The 15,848-nt window shown below is 42.1% G+C and overlaps 2 protein-coding genes across 3 annotated transcripts; both read left to right on the top strand.

Annotated features, from left to right (window-relative positions):
• Positions 1-1,034: 1,034 nt before the first annotated feature.
• On the top strand, positions 1,035-8,245 carry scdb (stearoyl-CoA desaturase b). 2 transcript variants are annotated; one of them, XM_028424192.1, is made up of 6 exons: positions 1,035-1,171; positions 2,186-2,439; positions 4,196-4,326; positions 4,598-4,803; positions 5,323-5,555; positions 6,735-8,245. In XM_028424192.1, the coding sequence occupies exons 2-6, from the start codon at positions 2,208-2,210 to the stop codon at positions 6,932-6,934; spliced, it is 1,002 nt and encodes a 333-aa protein (XP_028279993.1). In that variant the 5' UTR covers positions 1,035-1,171; positions 2,186-2,207; the 3' UTR covers positions 6,935-8,245. The 2 variants fall into 2 exon arrangements, with proteins under 2 accessions (XP_028279993.1, XP_028279992.1); XM_028424191.1 differs by lacking the exon at positions 1,035-1,171 and having other exon boundaries at positions 1,924-2,439.
• A 1,931-nt stretch (positions 8,246-10,176) lies between these two features.
• Positions 10,177-14,319, top strand: wnt8b (wingless-type MMTV integration site family, member 8b). Its single transcript, XM_028423214.1, has 6 exons — positions 10,177-10,247; positions 11,155-11,188; positions 11,787-11,925; positions 12,309-12,434; positions 12,522-12,664; positions 13,753-14,319. Exons 1-6 carry the CDS (start codon positions 10,177-10,179, stop codon positions 14,317-14,319), a joined length of 1,080 nt encoding a protein of 359 aa, XP_028279015.1.
• The last annotated feature ends 1,529 nt before the right edge of the window (positions 14,320-15,848 follow it).

The following is a 15,848-nucleotide window of genomic DNA, read 5'->3' as shown; positions in this document are numbered from 1 at the left end:
TCTGTTTTTGCCTCATTTTAACATCCTGGCTCTGTCACACTTTTAAAGTTTAATGGAATCTCTGACTGAAACAGAATGGTTGGTAACCTAAATTAATATTACTGCTGCAATTTTATTTCCTATCTGTCAAATTGTCTGCTGTGAGAAGTTTAGGTGTAACTGCTGTAGCAGCATCGCTGCAGTAGATGGCGCCATTGCATCCTGTAAAACATCTGTTGCACAATGTCCATGCTCATCCCATTCAGTCCAGTTCACCTAAGGTCATAACACAACGACGGTTCAGTATGAGTGGCAAGATTTGTGCCTGAAAGGTTACCACCGTTTATGCGAGGTCATTAAGGTGACCATGGCCTGAAGATAGGATGTTCGACGTTTTAAATGACATGATGATGTCCAGTGTACAAAATCACTGATGCCACAGTTGAACTTTTTTATCCTCTGGAAATCCAGACCCAGAGGACCCAGCAGGGTGACCAGGTTCAAACTGGGAGCATATTTAACCTTTTTTAGCTTTTGAAATTCTGGTGAATTTAACCCAACAAGAAATATTCTGTTAACAATGTAATTCTGTGGTTTATTGGCCTAAAGGTATACAGATTATTTCACATACCAAACATCTCTAAAACTAAAAACTGTAAAAACTCTAAGTTATTATTTTATTATACAGATAACTTGCTTTTTTTTGGTCAGACTGGAAATTAACTAAACCTTGTAAAACAGCAAATGATATGCACAGGACCTTTGCCAGGGAAGAGTGGCATAACACTGGGGTTAAAGGGTGAAATCACATAAATGCTTGATGGTCCCATGACAGACAGTGAATCATGGTTTCAAATGACATTCGTTTGCAACACGTTTTTATCAGATTAACGATTTATATTTACATCACGATGGTGGACAGATTGGGCAATGGGTTTGTATAGCTAACTACATGATAACACATTGTGTGATGGTGAAAAAAGAGGGAGGTAAACATCGGTTAAGCAAACAGCCAATAGGATATTTAGAGCCAGTGGCATCAATTTCCTGAATCTGTTAGCATAAAACCACCAAACGACCTCGGAGTTAACAACAAGAAGACTTCAGTACAGGGGGCTCTGATCTGATCTGCGCTCCACCGACATCCCTACACGCAAGTGGTTGCTAGGCAACAGCGAAACCAGAACATAAGGTGAGTATGTCCATGAAGATTCTCAGCCGTCCATGTAATTGTTATTAAAGAGTGTGAAGCAAAGCAACTGGACGTTTAGATCATTGAAGACGTTCTCGGGGAACATTAACAAGTCCAGTTGACTTGCTTCTTGAAACATTTAACACGGACAACATACATGGAAATTAGTGTTTTTTTTATTTTTCAGAATGTGTCTTACAATATAATTTTTTTTAACCATTAATGTGTCAAAAATGCTCCATGTACTGCTGTGAAACTGGCAATTTACATTAGCTTGAGCTGCATTTTGGTACAATTCTACAGACAACTTCATACTGTCATTTAATACACATATTTCTAATACGGTACTATAAACAAATATCACGACATGCACATTTATATGTAGCTAGAGTAGTGCTGAAACGCTTACTATGTTGCTAACGTTAGCTCTGCTAGCTTAGCTAATTTAATGTTTAAAAATCAAAATGGCCGCTTAAACATTGTGACATTTTGCTAGCTAGGTATCCTGTTATCAAACTCTTTTGCATATGTTGTGCCTTAATGGCTAATATGACATCAAAACAACAGTTGAACATGCGCAAATTAAAACAACACATTAAAAACTGTTCCATAACCTCCTAAAAGATCACGTAACAACATGCTGCAATGATATCAGGGTCATCATCATCATCATCACCAGCGGTGGCGTGTGCCACGTTACACAGGTTCCATGTACCTGTCAAGCACACGGGGAAAGTCGCATGCAGCAGCGGCATGTAACCGTTACATCACTCGGCTAATAAGACTCGGTAGGCGGTGGATAGTGCTATAAGTTTTACAGCCAATAGAAACGAGGCGAAGCTGCATAAGAAAAAAATGACACTGCTATGGTGCTATTCGTGCAGCCACCATCCGGCCTCAGCGCTGCTGGAGAGTAAATGAACGCAGCCAGCCGCCGTACCTTCCTCTCAGTTCCTGCATCCTGCTGTGCGCATTTAACTGAGCGACATCTCTCTTTTTCCGCTGCTCTTTCAGGACACCATCTTTTTTTAAAAAAATGACAGAAGCCGAATCCAGTAATCGACACGCTAACAAGCAGCGAAACGGATACACCATTACAGAAACATCGACAGTGGAAGATGTATTTGACGACACCTACAAAGAGAAGGAGAGCAAACCACCGAGGACGTTGGTGTGGAGAAATATCATACTGATGTCTCTGCTACACATCGCTGCGCTGTATGGACTGGTTCTCCTTCCTTCCGCATCGTCTTTAACACTTGCATGGAGTAAGTATGATGTAAATGCTGTAGTAGGCTTAGCCTTGCAGGTTTTTGTTGTTTTTGCCCCTTCTCTGCAGGCCACAGTCAGACAGCAGAATGTGCTGATGTGTGATCATTGCTAACTACAGTGCAGACTGCCTGAGGGGCCATGCCTATGAGAATAATGGAGTATGAGTCACTGGAAAAAGTACTCGACCACTCCTGGTGTCTTTATCAACTTTTGCCAATGTTAAACAGTTTCAGATATTAAAACTTAATTTAATACACAAAACAAACATTACATGATATATTTTGAATCAAAAAGTTATCTGTTCCAGGACCTAAATAATTATTTGGTAAAGTAATCTCTCCGTAAACTTATTAGCTAGTTTTGCAGCAACCACATGCTTCTGTTTTGCAGAATATTTTCATGTACCTTTCTAGCATCTCCAGATCTTTAATTGCACTCAGAAGCAGACCTACCAGTGTCTTGCTGCATAACCCAGTTGCAGGTAATTTTCTCTTCACATGGTCATGACCTCTCATCCTCCTTCAGGATTACATGGCCCTCAAGCTGCAATGCATCACCCTAACATTACACCAGGTGAAGGTGTAATGTTGTGGAAGCTTGTGTAACATGACACATGCCTTCAAAACGATTTACCTTTAGACTTGTCAGAAGAGTATTTTCTAAAATGTTTGAAGGTCATTGGGGCATTTTCCTGATGGTTCTTTACATAATGAAGTCATGAACACTGACTGATACTGAGAGAGGTCTGCTGCCTCTTTTGTAACCCTAGGAGGACTCTTGGAAACCTAACAACTTCTGGATGTGTTCACTTTTATTCCAGATCTTCTTCTTTTTCTAGGGAGTGTTTGTCACTGTTAATCAGAGCATTGTAATCCTCCTCTGTCTGATAATTTCAGTTCAAAATTAATATTTTTTATAGTGAACTACAGACCTGCCGGTAAAAAAAAAAAAAGTAATTTGTAAATGATTATTGGATATTAATGCAGCTGGTTTTTCAGGTCGAGTAACTAAAGGATGGTGTACTATTTCTGACAGGCTTAGGTTTTCATTTTACTTAAACATGTATTTTGTTTACTTAAATGTGACGTGATGCACACAAACATCACAACAGTGTAAAGTATCTATAACTAATCTGGCCTTATGAAAGAGCTCAAACATGTGTCTGATTGTAAACTATTTGGGCTTGTTGGAATGTGTTGCATGTTCCTAAATTAGAAGCGTTTGAATTTCAGTGGTACTATTCAAACAAGTTTGCTGAATAATTAGAATTTGTGCCCTATATATGTAGACTATTGAGGCATGACTCAAATTCCCGAACAATCTGGACTTTGTTTCCCCTCTGGCACTGTATAATTTTCCCCTCTCTTTGCAATGCTGAGCTGCATATTATTCCCCTGGGGAAGACAAAGCACAATCACCATTCCTATAGACATCCCATTGTGAGCTGCGTGACACCACAACAGAATGCTCTTTGCCAATCAGAAGCCCCCGTTACTCAAATCCTGGGAAGTCTTGTCTGGGCTTCACATAGAAATGCATTCAGCAGTTTTAGAACAACAAAAATGTGAGGGCAGACCTGTGTGTACCCACCCTTACATCTGCCTGGAAGACCTCTGAACAACAAGGCCCAAGTGTTATGAAAAGAACATGGTGTCCCAGTGACTCTGCCCTCATGGGTGTTGAACTTATCTCAGTACAATGGTGACAGCTTTCTATAAGATCTCTCTCCTCTCTCACCTGTGTTCCTTCCAGCTGTGGTGTGCTACCTCTACAGTGCTCTTGGTGTGACTGCCGGTGCACATAGACTATGGAGCCACAGATCCTATAAGGCTTCTTTTCCCCTGCGGGTCTTCCTCGCTCTTGCCAACTCCATGGCCTTTCAGGTAAAAAAAAAGCTCCACATGTATTATTTTTCATCAATAACTTGCCAGCAGTTGCACTTTTGAAATGAAAAACAATTGGTGGCCTATATATTTGCAACTTTGATGGTTAAAGCAATAATAAGAGCAGGAATGTAATCTGAGTGATATACAGTAATTGTTTTGCTACCAGATGACCTGCCGCCTTAATCTGATGATCTGAAGCTTCTATACATAGGTGCCTTACATAACCGACTTCATTTCTTTGTGTGTGTTTGTGTGTGCATCTGTGCAGAATGACATATTCGAGTGGGCGAGGGATCACCGTGTTCACCACAAGTACTCTGAGACAGATGCAGACCCCCACAATGCCACACGAGGATTCTTCTTTTCCCACGTTGGTTGGCTGCTTGTCCGCAAACATCCCGACGTCATCGAGAAGGGACAGAAACTGGAGCTGTCTGACCTGAAGGCAGACAAAGTGGTGATGTTTCAAAGACGGTGAGGAAACAAAATGTGCAGAGCTCTGTATTTTGTGCAGTTCAGTAATGCAAATGGCTGCATACCTTGAATAGATGAAAAAGAAAGCAGAACACCACTCAGCACTGATTATTCTGACAGACCATGAAACTGCACCATTGACAATGTTATTGTGTGGTGTCCTGGTATTTAAAATAATTTCCTGTCTATGATAGCCTGAGTGAGAGTGTCCATGACTCAACAGAATGTCCATGTTGTGTCAACTGACCACTCATTGGTCAACATCTATACTACTCTGGAACGAATCCCAGACTCACTGCTCCTCTCAGGCAGAGGGGATTAATGGTGGTCACAGTCAGGATGAACTGTCCACAGAAGTGACGTGCAAACCTTTCTGCAGATAATCATAGGTTTTGAAGTTGTTTTGCCTGATTACACAAGGCTTATACTATGTTTTCATGTACCTTAGGCTCAGACTGAATTATGGCCTTGTGACCTGTGTGAGATGTCATGTTATATATATTTTTGTTCTTTTTTTAGGCACTACAAGCTCTCTGTGGTGACCCTCTGTTTCCTTGTACCCACGCTGGTGCCCTGGTACTTCTGGGGTGAGTCCTTGGTCGTAGCATACTTTATCCCTGGACTCCTGAGATACACTGTGGTGCTCAACGCCACCTGGCTTGTCAACAGCGCTGCCCACATGTGGGGCAACAGGCCCTACGATAAGACCATTAACCCAAGGGAAAACCGAATGGTTGCTTTGAGTGCCATAGGTAAGCATTACTTATTCTTTGATATTTGACTCATGGTACTACTGTGCTTATACTGTACTAGGACTACATGCAGTAAACATTATAGTGTCTTAATATATTTTAATTTTCTTCACTTGTTAAAAAACTAGGCTTGGTTACAATTAAAGTCTTAGTCTGCCATCTCTATAGAGACAGTGTGCCAACCCAGTGGCCATGTTTTTTGCATGCAAGTAAATGCTCTCCTGCAAATTAGAGCAAAGGGAAAATGTTTGCTGGAAATTCCTATATGCTGAAGATATTTTTTACCTCCATTAAGTTCCAGCTATTGTGTCTATCTACAGTAAGCACATTGTTAGTAATTGGAGTTCCCAGTTTCATTTGAAAGTTCGTAATAATAACCTCAGTGTGTCTTCATTAAAATACTAACCTTGGTGGATTATTACAGGAAACTGGGGGTTTCAATCAAAAATCGAGTGAAATAGTTGTTACACTATTTAATACAAAAATTGAAGAACAATCTCAATTTTGCCAGTTCTACAGTAGTTTTATCGATTCGAGCGTGTTGATTTGAAGTCAGCAAAAGTTCAGTCTCACAGCGTTTTATTTTGAAAATCTACCCGAAACTCTATGATGTTCTGGTGCCTGACTTCCTGTCTGCTTGGTTGTTGTAAACGGACATGTCTGGGGTGCAACACAGCGCCATTATAGTACCGGCGTGTATCTCTCGCGGAGCAGTGCAGAGCTATGCTTCTGGGACGCTCTGCTACGCGCCACGTGTAAATACTTAAGTCATGGACTTAAATGCAAGCGTTTCACAGCGGCGGCTGCACTGCTTTCGTACCCCTGCTGGTGTAAATCCAGCTTGATCCACATCCCAGCCCTGAGAGCTGTGCGTTGGAAGTATTGTTAAATACTGATATACCCAACACAACTTGTGTTGTTTCAGCTGTGGCATAAATTAGGAAATCTGATTGTGGGAGCTTGTGAATTACATTAGCCGACAGCTGGATTTTCAAATCCTAAAATTAGTTTCCATTCAGCATCAAATTAAATTAACAGTCACATGCTGCTAACAGTTGTCACTTCTCTATCCTGTGATGTGTTCAAATCAACATAGATTTTGCAGAAGTCTTGTATTTTTGGTTTTTAAAATGTCACTCAGGTTTTGCCTCTGAACTTGTTCTAACTCTGTTTTTCCAGGGGAAGGCTATCACAACTATCATCACACATTCCCCTTTGATTATGCTGCTAGTGAGTTTGGCTACAGGCTCAATATCACCACTGCCTTCATTGATCTCATGTGCTACATGGGTTTGGCCAAAGACCCAAAGAAGGTTTCAGATGAAATGATCATTGCACGAATGCAGCGAACGGGTGACGGCAGCCACAAAAGTGGCTGAGTCACACAGCTGTTAACTCACCATATCTGATACAACCGAGACGGAACGTAGCAGCGTTTTACTGGTGAGGTGGTGATTACCAAGCTTCTGATTATAAGTTAAACCTCCTCTTGAGACTAATATTGGCTATAAAGAGTTGTAGATCTTTCATAAAAATGTGTGGGTTTTTTTTTTAATTGTTTGAGTTGTCCTCAACAACTTTAGCCACAGGTAGCAGGCTTGGCTACATGTGCGAGTACAGCTTTTTCACCTTAATATCAAAGAGGTGCGAGTTTAATGAAAGCCTTTTTTTTTGCCACATTAGCACAATAAAATAAGTGTGTGAGCAGCGTGTCAAAGCAGACGTTACAGAATAATTTACTGTATCTGGTATTTATTAATTTGCTATTTATTAATAGTTTTGGCACTTTGTTGAACTTTGTAGCAAAGGTTTTTCTGCAAGCAAGTCTTTTTGCCTTCAGCTCGTGTCAGTATTGCTTTATGTCATTCCCAGAAGAGGTGTAAATTAAAGCTAAGGTTTTCTCTATTTTTTGTAAGCTAGTACCGGTAGTCTTCCTAAACCATGCACTGCTGTATTTTAGGCCAACACAGCAGCAGCCAGCCCTGCACTGAGCTGTCCCCATGTGTTGTATCTGAATACAGCTGAGGATTAAGTTCTGTGTGGTAATGCCATTTATACCTCTGGTTAATTCATACAGATGCCTCTGGACTGAAACACAGAACCAGACTTGTCACTCCTAATCTGAAAACAGACGATTGTTTGCATTTATTTTGTATTCATTTGCAACGGAGTCATCAGTTCTCCCTTCCCCTGAGATAAAAAGCCAGTCAGGCTTGTTTAGGAGATGCATTTGCCTTCATGCTGTGTGATATTGAAACATGTCAGGAGCCTTGCCTGAATGCCTTATGAGTGCAAGTTATGGGGGAGAAAAAAATACGGCTTTACATTTTAGTCCAGTTTGTTGTTTGTTGTCTGTCTGCTTTTAAGGAACATGTGAAAAACTGAAATTATTTAAGATATATAAAAAAAAAAACAAACAACAAATCTTTAAAGAATTGTGGTTGTTTGTGTAACCAAAACAAACCCAAATGATGATACTGTTGGAATATTTGTCACAACTTCTCTTTTACAGAGCAACAGTTTTCTACAGTGTTAAAAAAATGGCACTTTTTTTCAAAGAATGTTTTGTATATAACATATGTACCATAATAAACCAAATTTTGTACATGTGAAGAAATGTTTTGCTGTTTTTGTTGGAAATCTGTAATACTCCTGATTCAACATATTGAATAAAACTTATGATCACACCAGTTCTCTTACATTTTATTACAAGTGATAATGTACTGTGGAGGTGATTATTCAGAAGCAGTTAAATAATACAGAAGGGTGTTCATGAGTAGAAACATGAGAAGTTGTCCATTGGGTGTTCATATATAGAAATCGTTTGATCCGTGTTGTGTTGACCGCTCCCTGTTGTTGACCCAGCACAGGAATCAGTTTGTGTATCCACATCTTGCTGCAGACATACCTGAGCTGTTCTTCCATAGGCCACACCTGCTATGCTATTCACATTTAAAAGCCATGTGTCACTTGTACCCTGATGGGGATCTGCCTCGTGCGCTTTATGATAAGCTTGTCACAGTGATGTGAAGCAGTTGACTTGTGACGTCACCTGTTCAATGATCTGCAGATGGTTTGCACATTCCTTGAAAGACTCCATCAGTACAACTACACCATATGAGCTGCATTCAAAGCTACCAGCTCATAGAGTTTGACCCTTCCTTTGATCAGGGAGAACACCCTTTCCGGGGGTCAATAAAGATGATTTTGTGTTTGCTGAATAATGTTTTCACTTGCTCCCTCTGTTGGACAAATGTTTTAATGCAGGTCAAAAGAAAAAAAAGTGCATCCTCACAGTGTTCTGTGTGCGTTGTGAGTTGTATTTTGGCTGCTGTGATGTGCAGCCGCCAGCTTGAACCGGGTCCAGTATGTTAGACCACTGTAAGTGGTGCCACTGCAGCAGATCTCTGTCGCCCCAAGAGTGACATCAGCCCTCTGTCTATTGGCTGCTGACTGTCAGGCCATCCTCTCCATGGCATGCAGCACATTAGTGTTAGAGCTCTGGTCAGTTCTGTGGTTCTTGCAGCATTAGACTAAGATGAGGTTGCTGTTGCTGCTGCCGATGTCAGATTTTTGCATACACAGTTTGCATATTTGTTGTCACAGTTAAATTGTACAAAAAGCTTTCTGTGCAGCTGCTTTGCATCCACAGAACCTAAGACTATTATATTACTAAAACTAAAACAACAGGATGATTCATTCTTTTGTCTCATCTTATTTGTCATTTCTCTTTAAATCTTAATCCAAAAACATCCCTCAGAAGTCCCCTCTCCACCCCCCCCCCCCCCCCACTCTCTAATCCTAATTTGCACACAAGAAGCTTGCAAAAGGCCTGCCTGTGCCAAAGGAAAGGGACCTAAGGGTCAGACGGGGTTAGTGGGGGAATAACTCTTCATCCAGTGTTAGGAAAGGACCGTCTGGATTAGTGATGCAAATTACTTATATCTGATCAATAGCTAGCTGGGACTTCACTGCGTGTCAATCCACCTTTTATGTTCTGATTGCGGGAGAATTTGGGAATTCTTTTTGCGGAAAATATGCACTCACCTGCTGTTAAGTGAGTCTGATTTGACCACGACTGAAATTAAACCGCAATATGCCCCTGTCACTGTCAGTCTGAGTGATCTGAGTGTGATTCAATCAGTTTTGTTAACTTACATCCTCCAAAAAAAACAGCCTTCATGTTTGCGGTCTTATCAAACCTGCGCGTCTTCCACAGCGCTATCTTCACCAATCCCTGACAATTAGATAGTTTAAATAAACTTTTTACTCCGAGCAAGAAATTCAAGGGATCAGTGTTACACTTTTCGTATGGGATTAAAGAGATCTTCCTTTGCTCTTGAATGGAGGCAGGGAGCCCACCGTTGCCCGGCCCTGAAGGCCCAGGGGTGCCCTTTTGATCATCGCAGTCTCTCCTTGGTGCGATACTTCTGATTGGTCAGGAGAGCAAGAAGGGGGGAAAATCTTTAATTAAGCAGATAATCTCTTGTTGGGACGAGAGCAGCTCCATTTCAGAGCCCCCTCCTTGAGTCTTGGAAGGCCTGGTGAAGGTTTCATGTGCGGCTCAGTTTCCTCTCCATCGCTACGCCGTCCGCAGGCTCAGCCGCGTTCACCTGTCAGGATGTTCGTACACTGGGAGGCTTTCTATTACATCTTCATCCTCCTGACTCACATGAGGTCTTACTGCTGCTGGTAAGTCTCGTTTTTATCACTCATATTATTTCTGTTTCTTTTTGATTTGACACATGCCTGCTTGAGGAACCTAAGGACTGCTTGGGGACCAGGAAAACAATGGTTGATTCTGAATAATCATAATAACAATAATAACAACAACCTTTATGATATGAAGCCATTTCCAAAGACAATTTTTGTGGTTGTCAGGTTGTGGGGGCTTCTATAAAAATATGATCTGGTCCAAAAGAGAACATATAAACATATGTGACACACACAGACTGCTTTTCTGAACATGGGGAGCATGTGGACTTTTTATAAGACTGAGACCATATCGGCATTTTCAAATAGATTACCAGGAATTTAGCCTTCCTTATGTTGGGGTGAAGTTTCTAAAAAAAACATATAAAACACAGATATTTTCTCTAAAGTTAGACGTCATTTAAAACTCTATTTAGCCTATTAGACAGTATTTTTAAAGAAATATTTTGTGTTGCCAGGTGGTGAAAATTCAAATGAATTAGTTCTTAGTGCCTCTTAAAAAGTTGATCTGAAGCTGAAGTCTGTTTGTTAACAACTTATTAATGCTTTAAAGTATTGATGAATTTAAACATTTTGTGACTTATTGTGACTTATTAACAGATGCTGTGAAGACACTGAGTGATGGTTTAAACACAGTCTACTAGTCTTTATAACAGCATAAGAACAGCCTATGTAATAAACTGTGATTACATTTAACACACCTTGTCCTCCGTATTGTATTGTTATATATTTTATTTCTGTAAGGGTTTTATTCCATCGGTTCCTTCACTGAGGTTTGGGTGGCGGCTGGTGTCACAGTTAACATGTTACAAAGTGCACTAATGAGAGATGTTAGCTCAGGAATTCGTGAAGCTTCCCCAAGTGAATAAGCTGTCTCCTTTTCCAGGTCAGTGAATAATTTCCTGATGACTGGACCCAAGGTAAGCTCAACTTTCTTTTGATCTTTCCTCCTCTCCTTTCTCTCCAGAAGAGTCGAGGGAAAGGCTCTTGTGATATCTTAACTCGAGTGTATAGACAAGCTCCTCAGTATACCCGCCTGTATGCAACAATGGCCACTATATCAGTGATATTCTTGGCCTTTTGTGATTTTTTTCCTGCAGCCCTCCTCCTTACACTTGACCTTATTCAGAGGCTCTGTGTGTCCGAGGGTTGAATGTGTAAAAGAGGTAGTGCTGTAGTGGGTGGTCATCATTAGTGAGCCAGACCCCTGTGAAAGAGGTGGTACTCTATCTTCCTGAAGCCCACTTGAGACATATTAGTTATATTATCATTCACACAGTCTGGACAAGCAGCAGAGCAGCAGGCCAAGGACAGCTGGGGACAGAGTGTACCAGTTCATTGCAGTTTTATAATGATGTTTATGTCATAGAACAGACAAAGATCATTATCTACATTCAGGGCTTGTTATCTAAAAAAACTTCATTAATTGAGGTTGAGGTAGGAAGATAGATACCAAGTTTATGGGATGCCTGCCTGTCGCCTGTTCTCTTATATTTCCCTATATCCTCACTGCTGCAGGCTTACTTGATCTACTCGAGCAGCGTGGCAGCAGGAGCTCAGAGTGGCATAGAGGAGTGCAAATACCAGTTTGCTTGGGACCGCTGGAACTGCCCCGAGAGAGCTCTGCAGCTGTCCACGCACAGCAGCCTGCGCAGCGGTGAGTCCAAAGTACCCAGAGAGCCACCAGCCACCGGCCTTGACTGGCTGCGGATCCAGCATCTCTAGGCTGACATCCCAGCTCTGAATGGGAGGCACGGGTGAAGAAATGTTTACGTAGGCAAAAGATTCATCACCAGCCTTTGTAATAGTTACAGTGGCCAAGTGTGAACAGTGGCAAAGCAAACACACTAATCCATTTCACAACATTCCCTCAGAATCACTGCCTCTCTTTACAGAGTCACCAAGGGTCAAACGTGTTTATATAACATCAATACTACTCAGAACAGGGGCCATTTTCATACATGAAAATTTACACAAAATGTTATATTAAAACACATTCAAGTGGACTCACTGAGATTTTAATACAAGTTTTCTTGACAGCAAATCGAGAGACGGCGTTTGTCCATGCCATCAGCTCCGCTGGGGTTATGTACACCTTAACCAGGAACTGCAGCCTTGGAGACTTTGACAACTGTGGCTGCGATGACAGCAGGAACGGACAGCGTGGTCAGTGCACATACATATCCCCTTCAGAGGATGACACATAAGACACATCATTTTTTTAAAAACATTTTCTTGTTTATGTCCTCCTAGGTGGTCATGGCTGGCTCTGGGGTGGCTGCAGTGACAACGTTGGCTTCGGCGAGGCCATCTCCAAACAGTTTGTTGATGCCTTGGAGACAGGGCAAGATGCTCGGGCAGCCATGAATCTCCATAACAACGAGGCTGGGCGCAAGGTACAGTAGGTGCTCTTTTATTCCCCTGAAACAAGATGTAGCAGCTCTACAATTATGCAGTGTCGATGCCTTGATCTGAACCATACAGTATTTAAACTGGGTGGCAACTTGGTTGAAATTTTGAGAAGCCCTCCAACTGATTGCAGAATGTAAAGCACCTTTCAGAATTATACTGAGTGTGCCACCCAAGCATCCCTTTCACGCCGCTATAAGTGAGGTGCCACTCGTCCCCAATAATAACAGTGTGTTCGGTGTACCAGAAGGGCCTATTTACCAGCCCTGAATACTCCTTATGACAATACCTCAACTCAAGAATCTCAGGATCACTGGTGCAAGCTTAATTAGAGATCCTGGGGAGCCAGACATTGCACAGCATTCTGTATTATTCTGCTTTTTTTTAAAATAAGTGTTTAGTTTTATTCTTGCAATAAGGATCCCACATTTATGTTGGTCTTTGTTTGGCCCCGAGGGAGTCTGAGGGGACCACAGGCGTGCAGCTGAAGTGCTCTTTGTTTATGGTGCCTTTGCTCCCCCCTGTTGGGCCCTGGGATCCCCACGGCACCTGGAGCATCATTGTAACAGAAAAAAATGGGGATAGAAAGAGAGAAAAAAAACTCCTTTTTTCATTTCTCCACTCAATGGGACTCTCCATTGGGTCTTCTCACACCAGAAAACATGTTGATAATGAACATGCTAAATAAATACTCCTATTTATTCTTGGAGGCAACAATGGAACTCAATGTGAAACTTTGATTCAGCCTCACCTCAACAGAAAGTTCATCCCCTCCCGGAGGAAAGAAAATGTCCCCTTTCAAGCAACAGCTGTTTTGTGTCGGGTGAAGTCAGGAAACACTGAGGGCGACAAAGAAACTCAGCGATGCACCTTGAAGCTATCACTTCTTCCTTTCAGTGTATTCTTCCCTTTCTTGCCTGGAGCACAATCAATTAATTTGACAACACATCAATCATCAAACAATAGACACACACACACATGTATGCACACTTATATGGTGACAATCATCTTTGTTTTGTATAATATTTAACAGAATACTTTTTAATGATGTGAGGTTCTCTGTCTGTGCCTCCAGGCTGTAAAGGGAACCATGCAAAGGACGTGCAAGTGTCACGGTGTGTCGGGAAGCTGCACTACTCAGACCTGTTGGCTGCAGCTGCCAGAGTTCAGGGAGGTTGGAAACTATCTGAAGGAGAAGTACCATCGGGCCCTGAAAGTGGACCTCCTAAGAGGAGCAGGGAACAGCGCAGCCAGCCGGGGGGCCATCGCCGAGACCTTCAGCTCCATCTCTCGCAAGGAGCTGGTCCACCTCGAAGACTCCCCTGATTACTGCCTGGAGAACCGCACTCTGGGCTTGCCGGGCACAGAGGGCCGTGAGTGCCTTAAGAAAGGCAAGAACTTGAGCAAATGGGAGAAGCGGAGCTGCAAGAGACTTTGTGGAGAGTGCGGGCTGGCTGTGGAGGAGCGCAAAGCTGAGATGGTGTCGAGCTGCAACTGTAAGTTCCACTGGTGCTGCGCGGTGAAGTGTGAGCAGTGCAGGAAGACAGTGACCAAGTACTTCTGTGTGAAGAAAGGTCAGAAGGGAAGGAATGAAAGTGCTGGTAACCGCCGGAAGAACCTCAGACTGAGGAAGAAGCACTGAAGGGGTTCCTCAGCGTCACTCAGACTCTGTGCATGTTCTGATAGTTTGTGTTTTGGACAAAAGTTTAGCATAATTTCAGACCCAATTCATTGTCTATGTTGTACTAAAAGTTATTGACTGTTGGATGTGCACAAGGCAACATAATACAGGAGATGAGAAGGGGCTTTTTGTAGAATTCTTGGTATAAATGTATTTAAGATCTATTTTTATATTTTTACAACATTTCTGAAAAGTCACTGGGCTTTTGTTTTTACTTCGAAATAATCCACAGTATCATCTATTTATTTTAAAGATATGAAGCCGTGTACAGTGACAGAGACACTGTGCTGCATATAATCACAACACAAACGTAGTGCATTGAGTTCTCTAGAGTTGTACAGCGTCATACATCATTTCCAAAAGAACCCATCAGATGCCAGTTCAGCAGCAATCACTGTAAATTTCAATTATATCTTCCATTTGACTAAGGAGACATTTTTGAATGGCCCTGACCTTCTTCCCTTCCCTCCTGATGTATTTAATTGTACATAAAATGAAGCACTTTGTACTGTACATTGTTAATTTATTGCACAGCGTTTCTTAGTTTTGCTTTGTTGTTAGTTGCCGCGGTTTGTCTTCCATTAAAATATAATGAAAGAATAATAAATACTGTGATTGTGTTTATCCTTCAGCTTAGTGTGAGTGCTCAGTCTTTTCTATAAGACAGTCATACCTCCTGATTTTGTAGTGAACACAACCTTCTCCCACTGGGGTTAGGACACTCCAGTTCAAACTAACAAGAATAGTAAAAGCATACTCTTCCTTCCATCACGCCTTTCTCAATTTCGCCTCAACAAATACCTCCCGTTCTCTCCCTCATCATGATAATCCTCAAAGAGCCCCCTAACTCCTGAGCGGCTGGAAGTTTCTTCACTGTTTAATACTAGTTTAATTAACTTTGTCCAGACGGAGTAGGGCCTTGGGGGTGGAGGGCATGAGGCAAGTTGCCCTTATAAATCATCCCGCCTCTAATTTTGTATGCTAATCTCCTTTTTCACGCCGCACCTCCTTAGGAGTGGGGGGAAAGAAATGTTGGGAAAACTTTGGGCTGCCTGTGCAAGGCGTCCTGTGGCTGTTTTATTTCTGGGCCCACCTATTTGGATCCTTTCACTCCTCTAGGGCCTTCCTTTGCTCGATTTAACAATGAATGCAGAGCTAATCAGCTCTCTCGGAAATGCACCACTGTCGAGGAAGGTAATCCCTCCTTCTCTGCTCTCAATGGGCTGTCGCCTTCTAAAGGACTTTGGGAAAAGGCTTTGCACAGATTCACACTGTTCGCTCAAAAGAAGTTAGTTCAAGTATTGTGCCCAAACAAGTGGGTTTTATAAACACATGCTTGCCAGGATACTCACCCCACCTGCAAGTAAGAGGTGCCAGGCCCAGGCAGACTAGCACATGGCAGCCGGGGCCGAAACCCTTCAAGACAAGAATACGCATGAAAGGGGAGATTAGAGGTCCCATTGAGAAGGGGGCGTTCATTTCTGCACCTT

Source organism: Parambassis ranga, chromosome 15 (genome assembly GCF_900634625.1).
Source record: "Parambassis ranga chromosome 15, fParRan2.1, whole genome shotgun sequence".
Classification (NCBI taxonomy): Eukaryota; Metazoa; Chordata; class Actinopteri; family Ambassidae; genus Parambassis; species Parambassis ranga.
Note: the sequence above shows the minus strand (reverse complement) of the source record. Positions and strands in the feature narration are given on the sequence as shown.